The sequence below is a fragment of the Dermacentor silvarum genome, chromosome 1 (assembly GCF_013339745.2).
Source record: "Dermacentor silvarum isolate Dsil-2018 chromosome 1, BIME_Dsil_1.4, whole genome shotgun sequence".
NCBI classification, from domain to species: domain Eukaryota; kingdom Metazoa; phylum Arthropoda; class Arachnida; order Ixodida; family Ixodidae; genus Dermacentor; species Dermacentor silvarum.
The window spans coordinates 233,546,808-233,565,286 of NC_051154.1; the positions used below are offsets into that span (position 1 = coordinate 233,546,808).

At 48.2% G+C, this 18,479-nt stretch overlaps 1 protein-coding gene across 2 annotated transcripts; it reads right to left on the reverse strand.

Moving 5' to 3' along the window:
- Positions 1-7,535: 7,535 nt before the first annotated feature.
- LOC119436933 (acanthoscurrin-2) lies at positions 7,536-14,638 on the reverse strand. 2 transcript variants are annotated; one of them, XM_049660121.1, is made up of 4 exons: positions 14,488-14,638; positions 9,224-9,533; positions 8,728-9,136; positions 7,536-7,776 (listed from the first exon to the last, which is right to left on the reverse strand). In XM_049660121.1, exons 1-3 carry the CDS (start codon positions 14,497-14,499, stop codon positions 8,745-8,747), a joined length of 714 nt encoding a protein of 237 aa, XP_049516078.1. In that variant the 5' UTR covers positions 14,500-14,638; the 3' UTR covers positions 7,536-7,776; positions 8,728-8,744. The 2 variants fall into 2 exon arrangements, with proteins under 2 accessions (XP_049516078.1, XP_037559904.1); XM_037703976.2 differs by having other exon boundaries at positions 8,728-9,533.
- Positions 14,639-18,479: the final 3,841 nt, after the last annotated feature.

The window sequence follows — 18,479 nt, forward strand, 5'->3', positions numbered from 1 at the left end:
GTGGTTGCTCAGTGGCTATGGTGTTGGGCTGCTGAGCACGAGGTCGCGGGATCGAATCCCGGCCACGGCGGCCGCATTTCGATGGGGGCGAAATGCGAAAACACCCGTGTACTTAGATTTTAGGTGCACGTTAAAGAACCCCAGGTGGTCCAAATTTCCGGAGTCCCCCACTACGGCGTGCCTCATAATCAAAACTGGTTTTGGCAAGTAAAACCCCATAATTTAACTTTTTAAATTTACGTAATTGCCGACGCAAGCATCGGGCGGTGACCCACAGTGTTGTTTGAACAAGCCAGTGGAACTCTCTCCTCATATAATTGGCTGACAACAGCCGAAGAGCACGCAGAAGTGGAAAGGGATTCTGTCGGGTCGGGCTAGCGCAGTGAAAGTAGATGGCCCGATAAGTAGGGTAGCTAGTGCCGGTGTTGGCGATTGGCCCGCTTCTTTTTTCTGGTTTTCGGCGGCTGGTATAAAATCGCGGCAGCGTGCAACGGAAGTATAAAAATGTCACTAAAACGGATCCTCAGCGAAGGAGAGTAGGCAAAGCGATGTCGTGTACGTGCCGAAAGGCCTCGACAACGTTATGCTGCCACGAGAAAGTTTTTATTCAACGCAAATAATTTAATTCTCCCCGGCAGCTCCGAGTAGCCATTACCACAGCGATCGGTGGGCAGCCATCTTCTATTCATTTCGGAACGGGACAGTTCTCCGCCTATTAAAAAAAATTGTTCGGCATATTGTTACGCGAAGGAGGAGTCGATTAAACGAGAACCTATTTACAGATTATATTTACAGCAGCGGTTGCAGCACTGACCGGTTGGATTCACAGCGCGAGTCCAGTTCGTACTTCCTCCTCTTCGCTGGAGTGATGGCGCCCGCGCGCCTCGTTCAAATGACCAAATACAACACGCATGTAGCATAATCCCCCGGTGGCAGCAGCGACGTCTTGGAGCGTCTAAAAGTCATCACTGGGAGGGTGATACTTCTTCAGTCATGTAACGTGCACGATAACACTGGACTGGGAAGTAGATGGGGCGGCAGGGGCGATTTCGTAGGTGACGGGAGTCACGGCACGAAGCACTCGGTATGGGACTTTGTAGCGAGAAAGCAGATTCTCTGACAGGCCGACCTGACGCGACGGAGACCACAGAAGCGCACCAAAGAACCAGGTGGGAAATGCACGTCTCGGTGTCGCTGGTCGTAAAACCCCTTTGACTGTCTTGGAAGTTCATGAGGCGGTCACGGGCAATTTCCCTTGCGAGGGCAGCACGGGCAATGACGTCAAGTGCATATTCACTGGTCGGTACCGCATGAACAGGGAGGGTTGTGTCGAGGGGCAGTGATGGTTCTCGGCCGTACAGAAGAAAAATGAGCAATAACCGGCTGTGTCGTGGGGCGATGAATTATGCGCAAACGGGACAAACGGTATAGAGCGAGGTCCCAGTCAGTGTGGTCTAAAGAGACATACTTCGTGAGCATGTCTATGAGAGTGCGATTCAGACGCTCCGTGAGGCCATTTGTTTTCGGATGGTATGACGTGGATAGCTTATGTCTCGTTGCACAGGACTGCAGGATGTCTACGATAACTTTTGATAGGAATGTCCGGCCAGGGTCTGTGAGAAGTTGTCGTGGAGCTCCATGTAATAAAATCACGTCGCGTAGAAGAAAATCGGCGACATCTGTGGCGCAGCTTGTGGAAACGCTCGGGTGATGGCGTACCGCGTGGCGTAATCCGTGGCCCCAGCGATCCTCTTGTTCCCAGAAGTAGATATAGGAAACGGGCCAAGTAAGTCCAAACCAATCCGAAAGAATAGCTCCGTGGGAATGTCGATTGGTTGAAGGTACCCGGCAGGGAGCGTCGATGGTGTCTTGCATTGCAGGCATTTCTCACACGCTGCTACGTATCTTCGAACGGAGCGAGCAAGCCCTGACCAAAAGAAGCGTCAGTGGATCCGGTCGTAGGTACGTGACACACCGAGGTGACCGGCAGTAGGAAGGTCGTGAAGTTCCATGGAGAACAGCCGAGCGAAGGGGTTTAGGTATCACAAGGAGTAATGCTGGGCTGTTCGGGTGAACGTTGTGGCAGTAAAGTACGCCATCTTGAAGTATGAATAAGCGAGGGGAACTGTCGGCAAGTGATGACTCCAGGCGGTCAATGATGATACGCAAGGACGGGCCACGCGCTGCTTGTCGGCAACATGGAGCAGTTGGAAAACAGACAGAACGCAGGCGTCGGTATCAGTATCAGACGTAGTGGTCGGGTCTTCGACTGGGTAGCGAGAGAGGCAGTCTGCCTTCTGATGTTGGCGTCCCGACTTGTATGTCACTGTTTAGGTATATTCTTGTAGTCGGAGGGCCCAGCGACTCAGCCGGCCGGTAGGATACTTGAGTGACGAAAGCCAACAGAACGCATGATGGTCTGTGATTACTGAGAAAGGCTTGCCATATAAATATGGGCGGAACTTTGAAACTGCCCAGACAAGAGCAATACATTGGCGCTCGGTAATCGAATAGTTGCGCTCTGCAGTTGTCAGGAGCCGGCTAGCGTAGGCTATAACACGGTCGTGTCCATGTTGGCGTTGCGCTAAGACGGCTCCGATCCCATAACCACTGGCATCGGTTCGGACTTCTGTAGGTGCCGACTGTTCAAAGTGGGCCAAGACAGGTGTATTGGTGAGAATCGTGATAAGGCGTGAAAACACGGCAGCCTGCGGGGAACCCCACGTAAAAGGCACCTCTTTCTTCGGAAGTTCAGTGAGCTGGTGAGCAATGGCTGTGAAATCTTGCACAAACCGTCTGAAATAAGAACAAAGCCCCACAAAACTCCGGACTTCTGTGACAGACTAAGGTACAGGAAAAGCCGTTACTGCTCGAACCTTCTCCGGGTTGGGTTGAACGCCGGAAGCATCGGCGAGATGGCCTAGCACTGTAATATGTCGGGGCCCGAAGTGGCACTTCGATACGTTTAATTGGAGCCCAGTCTTGCGGAAGACGTCAAGAATAGCTGCAACGCGCTCAAGGTGCGTTTAATTTGTAGGAGAAAACACAAGGTCGTCGTCGAGGTAACAAAGGCAAGTTGACCATTTTAAACCTTGAAGCAGAGTCCACCATCCGTTCGAACGTGGCGGTGGCATTGTATAGACCGAACGGCATAGCCTTGAATTGGTAGAGGCCATCTGGAGTGACGAAAGCGGTCTTTTCTTGGTTTTGCTCATCTACGGAAATCTGCCAATAACCAGATCAAAGGTCTATGGGCAAAAAGTATTTGGCACCCTGAAGACAATCAAGAGCGTCGTCGATTCGTGGTAAATGGTAAACGTCCTTTTTAGTGATGCGGTTTAGGTGGTGGTAATCAACGCAAAAACGCCACTTGCCATTTTTCTTTTTAACGAGCACGACCGGCGACGCCCAAGGAATCGATGAAGGCTCAACAATGCCTTTGATGAGCATCCTGTTTACCTCCTGCTCAATAGTTTTCCGCTCTGCCGTGGACACGTGACACGGTCGGCGGTGAATGGTAACAGCATCACCGGGGTTTTCCGATGCTTAACATGGGACGTCTGACCTAGTGGTCGATTGTCAGTGTCAAATATGTCGTGGTAAGAAAGCAAAAGGCGATATAGGGCGGCTGCTTGGTCAGGCGTGAAGTCCGGAGCGACCATGGGACGTAATGTGGCGTCGAGGTTCATGACATCCTGCGGGTAATCAGGTGGACCTGGAGACGCGTCGGCTGCAAAAGCAGTGACATGGACATCTGTCACCGTCCGGAGCGTGGCCTTCAGGCAATGCCTTCAGGTTAACACTTGCTTCGGCAGGCCAAAATTGATAACAGGGAGGCACATCCGATTAGTGTCAAAGGGTTACGACGGAGTGTGGCACAGAGATGTCGCGTGCCAGGAGACATAGTCACCATCAGGCACGGTTGCCGTTGAGGCTAATTCGACGAAGGTTAAGGCTTTTGGAGGCAAGCGAACAAATGCTGTAGTGCAGAGGTTGTTCGGTTGTTCGGGGTGAATGCTGAAAGAGGAAGCTCGAGGCACAGCGTACCGGCGGAACAGTCGATGTGGGCAGAATGCGTAGTCAGAAAGTCGAGCCCGAAGATTAGGTCATGAGGGGAACTGGTCAGCACGGCGAACAGTGCTGGAACTTGGCGCCCAGCAATTCCTATTCGAGCAGTGCACATACTACTGACAGCAACAGTGGTGCCATCGGCGACGCGTACGGCTCGAGTGGTGGCAGGCGTAAGAACTTTTTTGAGGCGAAGACATAGGTTAGCACTCATTACGGACACTTGGGTTCCAGTATCAACCAATGCCGTCAACGGAACATCATCTACGTCTACTTCAATTAGGTTCGTGTTCGTGAGGAGCGTCAACAGAGGATTTGGACAGGATGAACGTGATGCAGCACTCCCTCCAAGAGCTGCATGGCCTAGTTTCGGTGTGGTTGGGGTGACGGGGAACGACGGCGTTGAGGCGACGGCGATCGCATGGAGGGGCGGCTGTGAGGTGCATGAGAAGTAGAGTACAGACGGCGAGGTGAATAACGCTGAACGTCGGCATATGGGCGAGGAGCAGGAAATGAGCGCCAGTATGACGGCATCTAGAGAGTGCGGCAGTGGTGGAATATATGACCAACTCGGTGGCAGCGGAAGCATATCGGTTTGGCGTCTGGGGTTCGCCATTCAGCAGGATTGCGTGCTCTGGGAGCGAAATACTGGTCATTGCAGGTTGAGGCCATGGGAATGGGGCTCGAATCAGGTCGGGAGACAGAGCAGTCGGTAGGGATGCCAAGGTTTGCAATTTCTTGCCGCACAACTGCTTGAATAACGGAAATGGTTGGGGAACGTTGATCAAATAGTACCGTCAAGTGGTCGTGGGCAAAGTGGGGCCGGATTCGGCCTCTTGAAGCGCTCGGCGAACGATACGCGTGACGTTCTATTGAAATACTTATGTGGCGGTAAGATCGGAGCAAGAGGACGTGGCAGGTGTATTTGGGAGCCGGGAAAACTGTGGGACGATGCAGCGACTTTTCGCTACCTCGAATCGGTGGCATTCGTTGATCATGGCTTTGACAGTAGAAGCGTCGTTATAGACGAGCAAATCGAAGGCGTTGTCCGCGATTCCTTTAATATATGACCCACCTTGTCGGTCATTTGCTCGTTGACTTTCCGGCAAAGCGCGAGCACTTCCTGCATGTACAAGACATGCGATTTGGTTTACGACTGGACACGGGTGACAAGCTCTTTTCGCGCAGCCTGTTGGCGACCGGATGGGTTGCCAAATATGTCGCGAAGCCCGTCTTTGAAAATGTCCCAGCTGAAGAGCTCGGCCTCACTAGTGTGAAACCGGACACGCGTTGTCCCGTCCAGATGAAAGAGCACATTGGCAAGCATGATGGTAGGGTTCCAGTGGTGGCTTTGGCTAACACGCTCATACATGCTAAGCCAGTCGTCGACGTCAACGCCATGTTCGACGGAGAATGTCCCAGGATCATGGAGACTGGAAACCGTAACGTACGTTGTGGTAGGCGCCACATGTGTAGGTGGCGACGGGGTGTTTCCATCGAAAGCCATGGCTGAGAAGACGACGGTGTGGCCGCTTCGGAGCTCCCTGGCGAGGTCGGGGAACGTTCCACTTCCACCACAATGTTACGCGAAGGACGACTCAATTAAACGAGAAACTATTCACAGATTATATTTACAGCTGCAGTTGCAGCGCTGCTCCTGCTGCTGCTGCTGATGATGATGATGATGCCTCAATCAATGGCACAACCCCCTGTGGGGGATAGGCCACGAACCTGGCGGTATTATTATCGAAATTTAAAATAAATTAGTTTAGAAATAAATAAGTAATAAAAATAAAGGAAAATAAATGAATAATTGAAGATGGGAACCGGTTGGATTCACAGCGCGAGCCCAGTTCGTACTTCCTCCTCTCCGCTCGAGTGATGGCGCCCACGCGCCTCGTTCAAACGACCAAATGCAACACCCGTGTAGCAATATTAAGGCATCTTTCATGTGTACACGTCAATTTGACGTGGGGAGTTTTCGCGGTTTTGGGACGTCGCGTGACGGACAGGCTAAGTGGGCGCAGCCCAAGAACTTTTGATCGACAGCGGATGGCTGATGACGAAAAATCTTAGAGTAGGAAATAATTATTTTTTGGCCTAATCATGCGTAATCAGCATCTACACGGCATATCAGATAAGGAGTTATCCGATATGCCGGCAACCGAAGTGGGTGTAGCCCAAAACATTTTTGACCAACCGTGTAGGGCTGATTGCAGAAATGAAATAGAAAAGTTTAGAATACCTTTACATTATAGCGTCCTTGTTTCTGTCCAGCCGCGTGGCACTTGCATATATATATATATATATATATATATATATATATATATATATATATATATATATATAATTTTGGCGCAAGTTGCGTGGAACACAGGGTATACATACTACGATCGTGCCACTATGTACACTGATCTTTTATTGCGCTATCTTTTTTGCAGTGCATAAAAGTTCTCTTTGTGCGAGTATGAAGACGCAAGAAAACGCACTGCCCTGGATCGTTCTTTTCCTCTAGAAGTCCAAGCAGTCGAGGATTAGCCAGGATATTTAGCTCCGTTGGTTGGGACGTGTCCATAAGTACAACTCTACAAGCGTATTAGCTGTTGGCTTGACCTTACCCGCTATCGTCGAAAGATGGAAGGTGACATATAATTTACGAAAATTTTAGCGCAAGGTAGTCTTCGCAGGCAAGTTCCTAATCACGTACAAGTTCAGATGCCTTTGTCGTGTTTCCCGCGGTAGTGTTAAGTAGGGTTTCATGAAGTGTTTGCTTCGTGAACCATAGTTCACATTTGTGCGTGACGCCAGACAGACATTTCCCTGAGAGACAGAGAAGTGACAACGGAAAGGCAGGGAAGTTATCCAGATTGAGCCCGATTGGCTACCCTGCACTGGGAGACGGGGGAAAATGAGGTGAAAGATAAGAAGAAATGTTTACAAGTATGCACGAACACACATGCAAAACCTGCAGCGCCTGTAAAGAAATAAATGCAAGTCTGACACAGGCGAGCTCTGTTCTTGGAATCAAAAAGTTCATCATTCGATGGCGGCTGAGAGGTAAGCAACGAACGTAAACTCCAATCTGTTTGATTAGAAGTTGCAGATAACTAATAGGTAAAATCAGGACGCAATGCGTTTAGTCTATTCGCCAAGCATCATGGATTCGGCCCCATTTTGCATCTCTTGCGTCCCACTAGAGCACCCAACACTTTTGCTTCGATAAAGGAAGATACGATTTCTCGGAGTGAATCTAGAGTCTCAGGAGTATTTAGGCCTAATAAGGCATATTTTTGTTGTTATTTCAATGCACTTGAATAAATCATGCAGAGGAATGAAAGAGTCAGATGTCACGTCTATACGTTAAACGAAAAAAAAAAGAAGAAGAAAATGTTCACGGAAGGATGTTCTTTTTTGTGACAATTTTTTCGGCGTTGCATGCGGTGATGATAGCTTCATAAATGCAGAAGTTATGGAAAACAGGAACATTTATTCAAACAAGAGCATTCACAGTCGGACAAGGTCCTTCATGTGACCACCGAAGCTGGACCGGCCTCTTGTGATGCGTTATCTTTCGTGATATGCCCAAATTTCATTTCAAGTGAGTTTGTTTTAGAAGATGATTGAAGTCCGCTGACAGGCAGTGTTGGTGAAGAATCCAGCTCCTCTCTGTCCGTCGCAGACTCGGTAGGAGCAGGATGCGGCAAGCTTCTATCATAGTGAAAATAAACGGGAAGCATCACTTAGTTACTGACACATGCAAGCTCAACACACACATAAACTGTGTCAAGACACGTTATCAGCCAATGTTCATTCAGGGATTTAGTTACACTGTAGATAGCGCTTCGGGAATTTCTTAGATTATTTCCCTTTCCCAAGTGTAGGCTAGACAGCCGGGCACGTCCTCGGTTAACCTCTCTTCCTTTCCCTCTTTGTTTCTCTCTCTGTTAAAAATTAAGATACGCAGTTACTCATCATTGTTTTCAGTATCACATCTGTAAGTGCATTTTAATTGTTTAGCTGATACAAGAAACTGTATATTCCTACAAAATGTTTTACTAATAAACAATAAATTCCACGCAAGCTTCTAGGTACTTAGTTGACTAGGACGTCATTTTATCTGGAGTAAATGCCTCTTTTCATTCCTTTGAATGCAGGTAACAAATCGCTATTTGTTTTATTGTTGTGGCTGAATTGTGATGAGTAAAACACTATACTATTGGGCGCAAATGAAATCCAGGTCTACGATCGCGCTTTTCACTAGCGTACAAGCAAAATAATTAAACACAATTAGAGACACCCAGATGTGCTGCAATATGCTCTTAATGATACGGTTTAGCTTTTAGCGTGCTTACTGACTTTCACATGTTCTCATAGATTGTTTTTTCTAGTCTGCTCAGCACTCATTGATTAATTGGCATTTTTATCCTCATAGTCCTCCAACGTAACCATATGCACGCACAACGGGTACTTTGTAAAGGCGATAAGCTAACCGCAACACAAAGAAGCATATCAGTGGGCCGTATATCTCTGCAGATTTCAACGTTCCGCAAATACTTCAGTAGCATATGAGCGGATGATGCCTTTTCAGACACCCGAACTCTGCGTGTGGCCACTTAAAGCGGGCCTGTAAGTGACCTAGTAGCAAAAGTGCCAACTTACTATGGAGGTGGTGGGTTTCAGTGAACGATGCCTCCGACGCCTGCGACGTGTTGACCGCCGTACTGTCCGCCGGCTGCTCCTCCAGCGTGTGCCGCCTTCTCGAAGCCAGCTCCGCCAGCCTGGTGTCCCGCACCATACGCGCTGCCGGCGTTGGCCTGCAGTCCGTAAGTGGACGTCTGGCCGTAGGTCGAAGTGTGGCCGTACACGCGCTTCTGGGCCTCGCCGCCGCCGTAGTTGTAGCCACCCTGGCCGTAGCCGCGGCCGGCGCCGTAAGATCCGCCTCCGTAAGCACCGTAGCCAGCACCACCATAACCGAGGCCACCATAGCCCAGACCCCCATAGCCGAGTCCGCCGTAGCCGAGACCACCGTAGCCGAGTCCACCGTAGCCCAGACCGCCGTATCCGGGACCTCCATAGCCGAGGCGTCCGTAGCCAAGACTTCCGTAGCCCACGCCGTATCCTGGTGCGTAGCCGAGACCACCGTAGCCAAGACCACTGCCATAGCCGAGGCCTCCATAGCCGACACCAGGATAGCCGTAACCGCCGTAGCCAAGACCACCGCCGTAGCCGAGGCCGCCGTATCCAATGCCTACGCCCGGTCCGTAGCCGCCGAACCCGGCTCCGAAGATACCACCGCGGCCCTCGACCTTCTCCTTGCCTTCTTTCTTCTTGTCCTTGTCATCGACAGCCGGCTCAGTGGCCGGCTGTTCAGTGCTGGCCACAGCCGGCGCATCGGTGGAAGCGGCCTCCGGCTCGTCAGCGCACGACACGAGGGCCAGGGCGGCCAAGCTGACCGCGAGGACCAGCTGGAAGAAACGGAGGAGACAGAGTTACGACTTCTGACCAATTATTTTTGCTTGCAATGCCGCAATTGAAAGCGCGACTATATTGACCGCGAAGGGCGAGCTTTCCCAGTGCAAAAGATATATCTCTTAGACTGCCAAATTGGCACTTATAACGTAGTGTGATTTAATTGTCTTGTCTGCTAAGCAATATTTCAACTACAGCAGCACTCGATAAAACGCCACCACGACAGCTGCTTGCAGTAATGACCTTCCGTACACCTTCAGAAATATTTTGCGTGTTTGCTCTTCGACAAGTATCCGTATTTTGTGCTTAGTGACTTTCTAAACACAGTTGAAACGTTCGTTTCAAAAGTTATCTCAATTTTCTTCGAAAACGCGTTGCAGGCCCCCTTATGAGGCATTCGGAGTAGTGCTATCAGTGTGACATAACATGAATAATAAGTGTGTAAATTGAGAATATAAAACATATCGCGCAAATACAAAATGAAGTTATGAATAAAATAAAAGTAAAATAAAAAATACAACTAATGGCAACTGCTCATGTTGAGAAAGCGATCTAGTGACACGAGATCTACAAACTAGCCGGTTACGGCACATTAGGTATTTATTTGAGGAGTTATACAGGTATAAAAATCATGAAAGGCAACTTATAATACAAGATACAGGGGTTCAACATGTAATAGCATACTCCTTGCTGAAAATTCACGGTCGATTCATACAAAAGGAACCCAGCTACGTATCCACACATATGAGGCATGCATCGGAATAGTCACATAGAGATTATGCTGCTTCACGTGTCACCATAGCCTACGAAATAATGTTGGGGTGTAAGGCACACATTGGAATAAATTACCTCTGGATGATATGTTATGGTTCATGATCTGACTTCCGATGTTAACTTATTTGTATAAGTTCCAGGATTCCGGTCGACGGCCCTCGTGGCGTCACTGGCCTACTGTTAACAACCACTTGACTTCATATAACTGAATGATGGTGAGGAATGTAAATTAACAACACTTCGGGAAAGTCCGAAATTAGGTTGCGTTTGGGCTCTGACGTTTGACTCCCTTCTTCGGTTGTGACGAATTTTCACCATTGTAGGCGGAGGCTGCACTTCTATGACACGCGAGTGCCGTGAGCAGCCCCTCAAGAATGTGTCACGTCACTGGGTTCAGTTAGTAAAGTGGCGGAACTACGTAAAATACCTTGCGTTTTCTCAAGCAAGACAGCTTATGGACACCTGAAGTTATCAACACGGGCAGAACAAGAAAGGTTTGAGGAGCCACCATCTTACCAAGGGCACTTGTCTTCGTGCCGCAGCAACTGACAAAGGTAAGACCCCTTGTCGAAACGTTGGCTCCGGAGACATTGCTTATTCTACCACTGTTGATAACTTCACTTTTGCCCGGCTTCGGGAATTCCAATGGTATTGAACCCGGCTTCTGCTTCCAAATAGGCAGAAAATTATGTGCCACCAGCTAGCTGCCTTTTCACTTAATATTGGAAGGGAAAAGTGAGATAAAAAAGAGGGAGACTTCAACGTCATGCGGCACGTTGTTACATCCTTGAAAACTTGGACAACGTGAACGCGGCTTCCAAGATCTGTAAGTGCGGGTGCTATCTCGGAGGCGATTACGTGAACCCGAATGCTGCAACGAACCTGCTAAACGTACAGAGTTAGCTGTGAATTTCTGTAACCCTTATATTGCAGTCCCCGGAAATATAAATGATCAGCCTCTATTCGCCGACTTTCAAAAATCTACACTACAAGTGAGAACATAAGACGGCCATCGATTTGTGATCACCGTAGTAGCTTCCGGCAATCATTATTACGACGCCATCACCATTTATGGAAGAAAACTGTCCGGTCATTATTACATCAGAGCTTCAAAAGGATTAAGGTCTTCCGTAAAGTCAAGCCGACGCCAATGACTGTCTATAGCATGCGATTCCGTCTTGCATAACATTAACGTCGTGGAATGACCTTCAGTGTTACATACTCTAAAGTGCGGGGGTGGAGTTATGGGAAGCGCGTTTAACGGTGTTTTGGATCATCAAATGAATCATCTTGGCGCAATAGCCAGAACGGCTGTAACAAAACACTTCCTTTATGCGGGGCTTTCCGCCGGCGTTTCAACCAAGGTCGCTGGCGATGAACGAAGGCGTGTTATTCGTTAGAAGCTTTAGCGTTGCGATATGACTCAAACACCAGCTGCTTGCAAATCGCATTACCGTGCCTTAAGTAAGAACAAAAACAGTCCGAAGAATTGACATGTTCCCGCTCCTAAGCCAATAAAAAAAACCAATATTTACAAAAAGCTGCGTCAATGCCCAGCGTACATTTTTTTTTTTTTTTTTCGGAGCACTAAAGCATCTTACGAGTAGAAAGTTCAAGCTAAGTCATTTTTGTCCTGTCTTGAATTAGAAAAGACGAAATGTTGTTGCTTGAACTTGCTGCCCGCGCATCCTTGTGGACAATGTCTATGACGTTGTGTTCCTGATTCTGAGCCCGAAAGTCGAAAAGACTTGTGGGATAAGATTTTGCTGATGTTAAACCTAAGGAAGGCCCTGTAATAAGCGCAGCCTTACGCAGCAGCTTCCTTCCTAGCCAAGCTGCAGCTTTTTCACATAATGTACCGTCAATTCGTATTACCGTTAAACAGGAAGCACCTGAGTCATACGCAGGTGCAGTTACTTTTTCGTGAACGTTGGCTATAACATTCTGAATTATTCTGAATATTCTATAACTTCTGAATTGTTCGAGATGAATTGGTGGTTGTTCTGACTGTGCTGATTGTTTTACTTGCTACTTCCGGATGGTGTCCTAGCATGGATGTCATAACAAATGTAGCAAATTTTCATTTGCTCAGGACACCTTCGTTTTTGCATGCAAGCATGTAAGCTGTGGCCTCCATGAGGACGAAATTCCAAAAAGCCCGTGTCCCGTGCATTGGGGGCGCGTTAAAGATCCCCTAGTGGTCAAAATTAATCCGGAGTCCCCTACTACGGCGTGCCTCATAATCAAATGGTGGTTTTGGCACGTAGAACCCCAGAATCCAACCCAATCTAAGCTGTTGCCTGGTTTTCATGGAGATAGTTAGTACGATTATTCTTCGTGATTTACTTAAATTATCCAAATAATGTAATAGCTCTGCTGGCGATACTGTATTACAATAGAGATAACGAAGCATTCAAAGTTGTTGCAAGACAGGAAGAATTGGAGATTGCTGGGAGAGGCCTTCATCCTGCAGTGGACATAAAATAGACAGTTGGTGGTTATGATGATTAAAATACCCATCCACAAGCACAGCGTCCTGTTCGGTTGTCGTAGTTCCTACCCTGTTTCATTTGTAGTACTATGAAAATAAGCGACTGCCTTCTCTTACATATGTGTTAGGGTGATTCACTATGTTTACGTAACAGACATTGCGCATAGCTGACATATGAAACTTAACGAGAAAGTGTCCGAAACCCCCTTCTATCACATTTTTCCCTCAAGTATGATGAACGTTTACTGAAATATTCAGAGCTCACTCGAGCTAAATGGTTCCTAGCGGTGAATTAGAATTGAAGGATTACTAAACAAACATTCCAACATTTTGCTGGGCTGCAGTGCATTACTGCAGCTGCTTATTTATTCACGTTGAGCAGTTGGCCCTCACTAACATTTTCAGCCTCCTTAGCTCCTACAAATGCCATCCATATATGGGAGAAAGGGGCTGAATGCAGAATAACTGGAGATGGTATTCTGACCAGAAGCCTTCCAATGAAGGATACACAACAGACGGCGAGATGCTGGCGATATTTTTTTTTTCATAAACTCTCTTTAACGTTGCTGAAAAATAGGGAGATTAAAGAAGCAAATTAAGAATAGCGAAAGAAAAGATCGTAAATTCCATGTGATACCCTGGCATACACACTGAAAAGTTACATATTAAATTAAATAAATAAACTCTGGGGTTTTACGTGCCAAAACTACCATGTGATCATGAGGCACGCCGTGGTGGGCGACTACGGAATAATTTTGACCACCTGTGGTTCGTTAACGCATGCCTAAATCTAAGTACATCAGCGTTTTTGCATTTCGCCCTCATCGAAATGCGGCCACTGTGGCCTGCGATCTCCTGCTCAGCGGCGCGCTGCCATAGCGACTGAGCTACCACGGCAGGTCAAGAAACACATCCTTCAGCTGAATACTTAGTCGAAAACATTCGCAATGGCTATAAAGAACAACTCTCCACACCGTCTGCATTTATATTTCACGTCGATCAGCCGTGGCTGCTCAAGCGATGGCTGCTCACCAGGGTTCAAGCTGCCCTGTTTAGGCTCTGAGACATGTTTGCGAATGCTAGCTACGGTATGATTGAATTCAAGTTCTACATCTAACATGGTGCCACTCTAAAGTCTTGCCGCGGAGTACAACTGAGCCACACGAAGATAACCTGCCTGTTATTTAATCGTACGTTTCTATCGCGGTGAATGACCGGTCAAGCATTTCTGCTACTCGTTAGAGCATATTAAGTTTTGGCATTCCTGTATATAAGACAACACGCCAGTATTCTTACAAAGCTTACGGCATTCCCCAAAGGTAAAGTGAAACTCAACTTCCTAAGTAATTATTTTACCTGCCCACAACGAACTAGCAGTTTGCCTTGAGCAGGTTTTTAAGCTGGCATAAGACGACCGACTGCGACTCCTACTCGTACAGAGCTGTCGTTGAGTCATTCTTATCCAGCAATGTAAAGCTTAGCTCGGTTGCTGAAATGAGCCTCGTAAACTGCAGCGGTGAGGACAGGATGAAAAAGAAAAAGTGAAGGAACAGTTGCACGAACATGGAATTGTTCGCAGCAGTGCTTTCCTTCACTTTTCCTGTCAGCTGCAGTGTGCGAGACATGCCCACCAGTTCTAGAACCGGGACACGAACACAGATAGAGTAGCTATCCGCTACGCTTACCGCTGCCTTCATCGCGTCGTCGGTCTGTGAGATCACACGAAGAAAAAGTTGAGTCGACTGAGGGTGCCGCGTTGGGGTAGAGCAACTCTTCGAACCGCTGGGCTATGGTGTCCCATCGGAGGTTACCCCGGCTCTTATATACAGCTCACGCCGCCTCATCGCGCTCACACGCACTCGTACGCACACACAGGCACACACACACACACACACACACACACACACACACACACACACACACACACACACACACACACGCTCGTGTGCATGCATGCGCACGCACATACAAGGCGGCTTTCACCCGTTTCTTGCCTTTTTCATTCAAGGCTGCTGCCGGTGGAGGTGGTGGTGCCGACGGACGCCGCCTCTCCTTTTCTTGCGTTCCCTCCTTCTCAGTCAAGTCGCTGTCCTCCTCGCTTCGATAGTATTGGCACGGCTAGCGCCATTGCACCGTGGTCTCGTCGTCGGTTCGGGAGCCCCCCCCCCCCTCCACCTCGACGCAGTTCGGCGCCGTTAATAACACTCGGAAGAGAGGAGGAGGAGCAGTCGGGGATTGTCCCGACCGCTCGTTTGCAACTCTCGCGCTGCGATTCGGCGACGCGGGCGCTGCCGAGCAGGTGCGCGGCAAGAGAATTCGGTGGTGTTCGCTAGAAAGCAGGATGCGAGTAATGACAATTGCGCGAAAAGCCCCCGACCAACCCGAGTGCTGGAGCTGGTCTTCGGAGCCGGCCTGCGCAACGACCCTCGTAATGCGTTACACTTGCGTCTTATTAGTATCGCCTGCACGCGAAAAAAAAAACATAACATATTGTTAATGCGGGAAGAATTGCGTCTCTCGTATGCTGGGGTCTTGTACTTTTCCGAATGAAGTATTAGTTTACTAAAAGAAGTTCTATAGACTGTAAGCGAATCTTGACACTTCTAATTTGCTTCCCATTTCTAATTCTTTTCAGATTAATACGAACCGTTATCTTCCTTTATTTTCAGAATTTTTTCAGCACCCTGCCATTTGCCTTTGTTTATTTTTTGCCTTTTTAATGACTCGTGAGACGTGCCAAACACTCTGAGTATTTTAAAGAATTTCTTGGTGGGTCGCATTAGACTAATGCGCTCTCTTCGGGAATTTTTTCAGTTTTTGAGCAATAAAAGCGTGTGCATAAAATCATTTGCGACGTTTGTGCGTTTTCTCACTGAATGGATGCGTTTTCGCACTGAAAAAAAAAGTTGACATGTTAACGTAGGCTGATTTGTAGCTCAAGGCTTCGGAAACCTTATACGCTCAGTTGCATCTGTAGTACTGCTCATATCATTGGCCTCATACCTACAGCCTCTGTAGTTCGTGATATCAGCGTTGTATTCACAGGCGCAAAACGCGGCATTTGAAGGCAGTTGCACGACAGTGGCCATTAACGGAAGGAGACGTATGACTCAGCGAAGGCTTGCTGCGCTGCTTCTGCTGCGCTGCTGCTGCTGCGGCTGCTGCTGCTGCTGCTGCTGCTGCTGCTGCTGCTGCTAGCATAGCTTGCTGCCTGGCTGCTGCTGCTGGCTGCCTGCTGCTGCTGCTGCTGCTGCTGCTGCGCTGCTGCTGCTGCTGCTGCTGCTGCTGCTGCTGCTGCTGCTGCTGCTGCTGCTGCTGCTGCTGCTGCTGCTGCTGCTGATGCTGCTGCTGCTGCTGCTGCTGCTGCTGCTGCTGCTGCTGCTGCTGCTGCTGCTGCTGCTGCTGCTGATGCTGCTGCTGCTGCTGCTGCTGCTGCTGCTGCTGCTGCTGCTGCTGCTGATGCTGCTGCCTGCTGCTGCTGCTGCTGTGGTGGTTTGTAGCAACAAGTGGGTTCAGCCTGACGATCGAGGCGGGCAATATCTCCGCCTGGGCGTCTCCTGCAGTGTCAATGGGGTATGTTACCACACATAACACGTACAGTTGCGTTAAATATGGGCTCAGGCACGAGTGCCCGGGGTCGAAAGAGCTCAATGCTGCACAGCGGCTCTTACGTACGAAAAATTTGTTTTATAATACCAGTATTTGGAACTGTATTTTGTGCTGAAATTTTTCGTTTATCGGCGCCGTCGTGCAGTCTTGGAGCCTCTTCAACCACGGGCACAGGTGTTTCAGCTCATATTGAACGCCAGTGGCGTAGCCAGAAATTTTGTTCGGGGGGGGGGCTCAGGTTTCAGCGCGGCCTCCTCCTTATAGAATTTGTCGTGGGATCAAATGCATGAATAATAACTGCATTGCCAATATCATTGTATTTTAGATGCTGCAAACGAATTATTGAACGCTATGCACTGTCCATTAAAATATGTATGTTTTCATAAAAGAATATATTCGTATGCCCCAAAAATTGTGGCAGAAATAACTGCTATCAATGCTTCCGCGTTTTTTTTTGCCTAATTAATCAGTAAAGAAAACATCACATGAACCTTAGAACTATTGACCCTTTTCGCGGAGCAGTTTGTTTTAGAGAAACGAGATGGCGCTCACGGCGGCGCGCCATACCTCTCCTCAGCGACCGCGCACGAATACGAAACCATTACCGCTTCTACCTTGCTTCTGTGCGATCAGCTGTCGGAAATGCAACTGAGTTTTCGCTAACACACTGTGCTCCAATCATGCTAGATTGAATAATGTGGATTGAAGACGTGTGCAGTAGTTGGCTGCAAAAATAGTGACTGGCATGTTAAGGAATAGAATGAGTCTGTGTGGCGAAGTTCGCGGACCGCTGCTGCAATTGTCCGAACGTGTTACCGGCACTTCGTGATGTACGGCTTTCCTCGAGGATACAAAAATTTACTCATCCGCCAGCCTTGTATCGCTAACCTTCAAAGAAAGGGCTTCATCCCCTGAACGTCGGCAAGAGTGAGTACCACTCGTTAAAAAATGACAAAGGGGAGTAGCGCCGCTTCCTGTCATAGTAAGTTTCGCGCACATTATCTATACACATCTGTCCCAAATGGCAGGAAAACTTACGCCCACTCTATCGCCGACGTATCAAGAATAAGTGAATGAGCACACACTTGAATATGTGCACACTGTATACGCACAATAAATGACGGACTACACCTATGGCGCACCAATGGTCGAAGCTGAATGTTTCGTGACGGTCCACAAGAGTAAGCAAGTTACTGGCTGTAACATATATTTGCTACAAGGTATTACACTGTACAAAACAGCTACGTTGCAAGCCTTGTGCGCAGCAAGAACAAATCTATCGGATTCAGAACTGAGCACACCCGCGAGCGATTAGGCAGAAAGTAATCAGATAGTGGCCACACCGAGGAACTTCACTGAGTCAGAAACTGACAAGCCACTGCTTCAAAATATTTGCCGAATAAAGAACAAAGAGCAAAACACACTAATCCTGACTGAATTCATAATCGCAAAGCTTGAAATGCATATTTAGCCCCGCTTTTAGAAGCACCATATACACTGCTTGCGCCGTTTGGACATAGCTTAATCAGCTCCGAAAGCGCTTTTGCATGTTCTCTGAAGCTGCAGGTGATCAAAGCTTCGTGTCGTCCACCTAGTCACCGTCTACGATATCTCCGAAAAAAGAGGTTTTCTAAGCCGCGCCGGCGTCATACACTTCCATTGTAAACAAGGAGGCAACGGAGGCAGTTGAGGCATGCAGTGGACGCGTCATCACGTGATCAAATATGGCAGCGCCCACGGGATCGCCGCGAAAAGGGCCAATATCAGTTCGAAACCAGCAAAGCACTGCATGCAGCTTATATGAAAAACGTAAAGGCTATGAAATGAATAAGTTGAGGACAAATATTTTGATGAATCTTTGTCATTCAAGAACCTTGTTTACATTTTTCTACATATGCAACGGCCAGGAAGAAACCTCAATGATGCTATCCCTCGTTGCAGTCGATTGCGCAGGAGCAGCTGTAATTCGTCGTGTATTGTAATTACACCGAGATAATACTCGCAGCAGTGAGTACAAATAAAAAGTGGGAGTTCTGCACAATATATATTAGAAATGCGAAGATAGAAT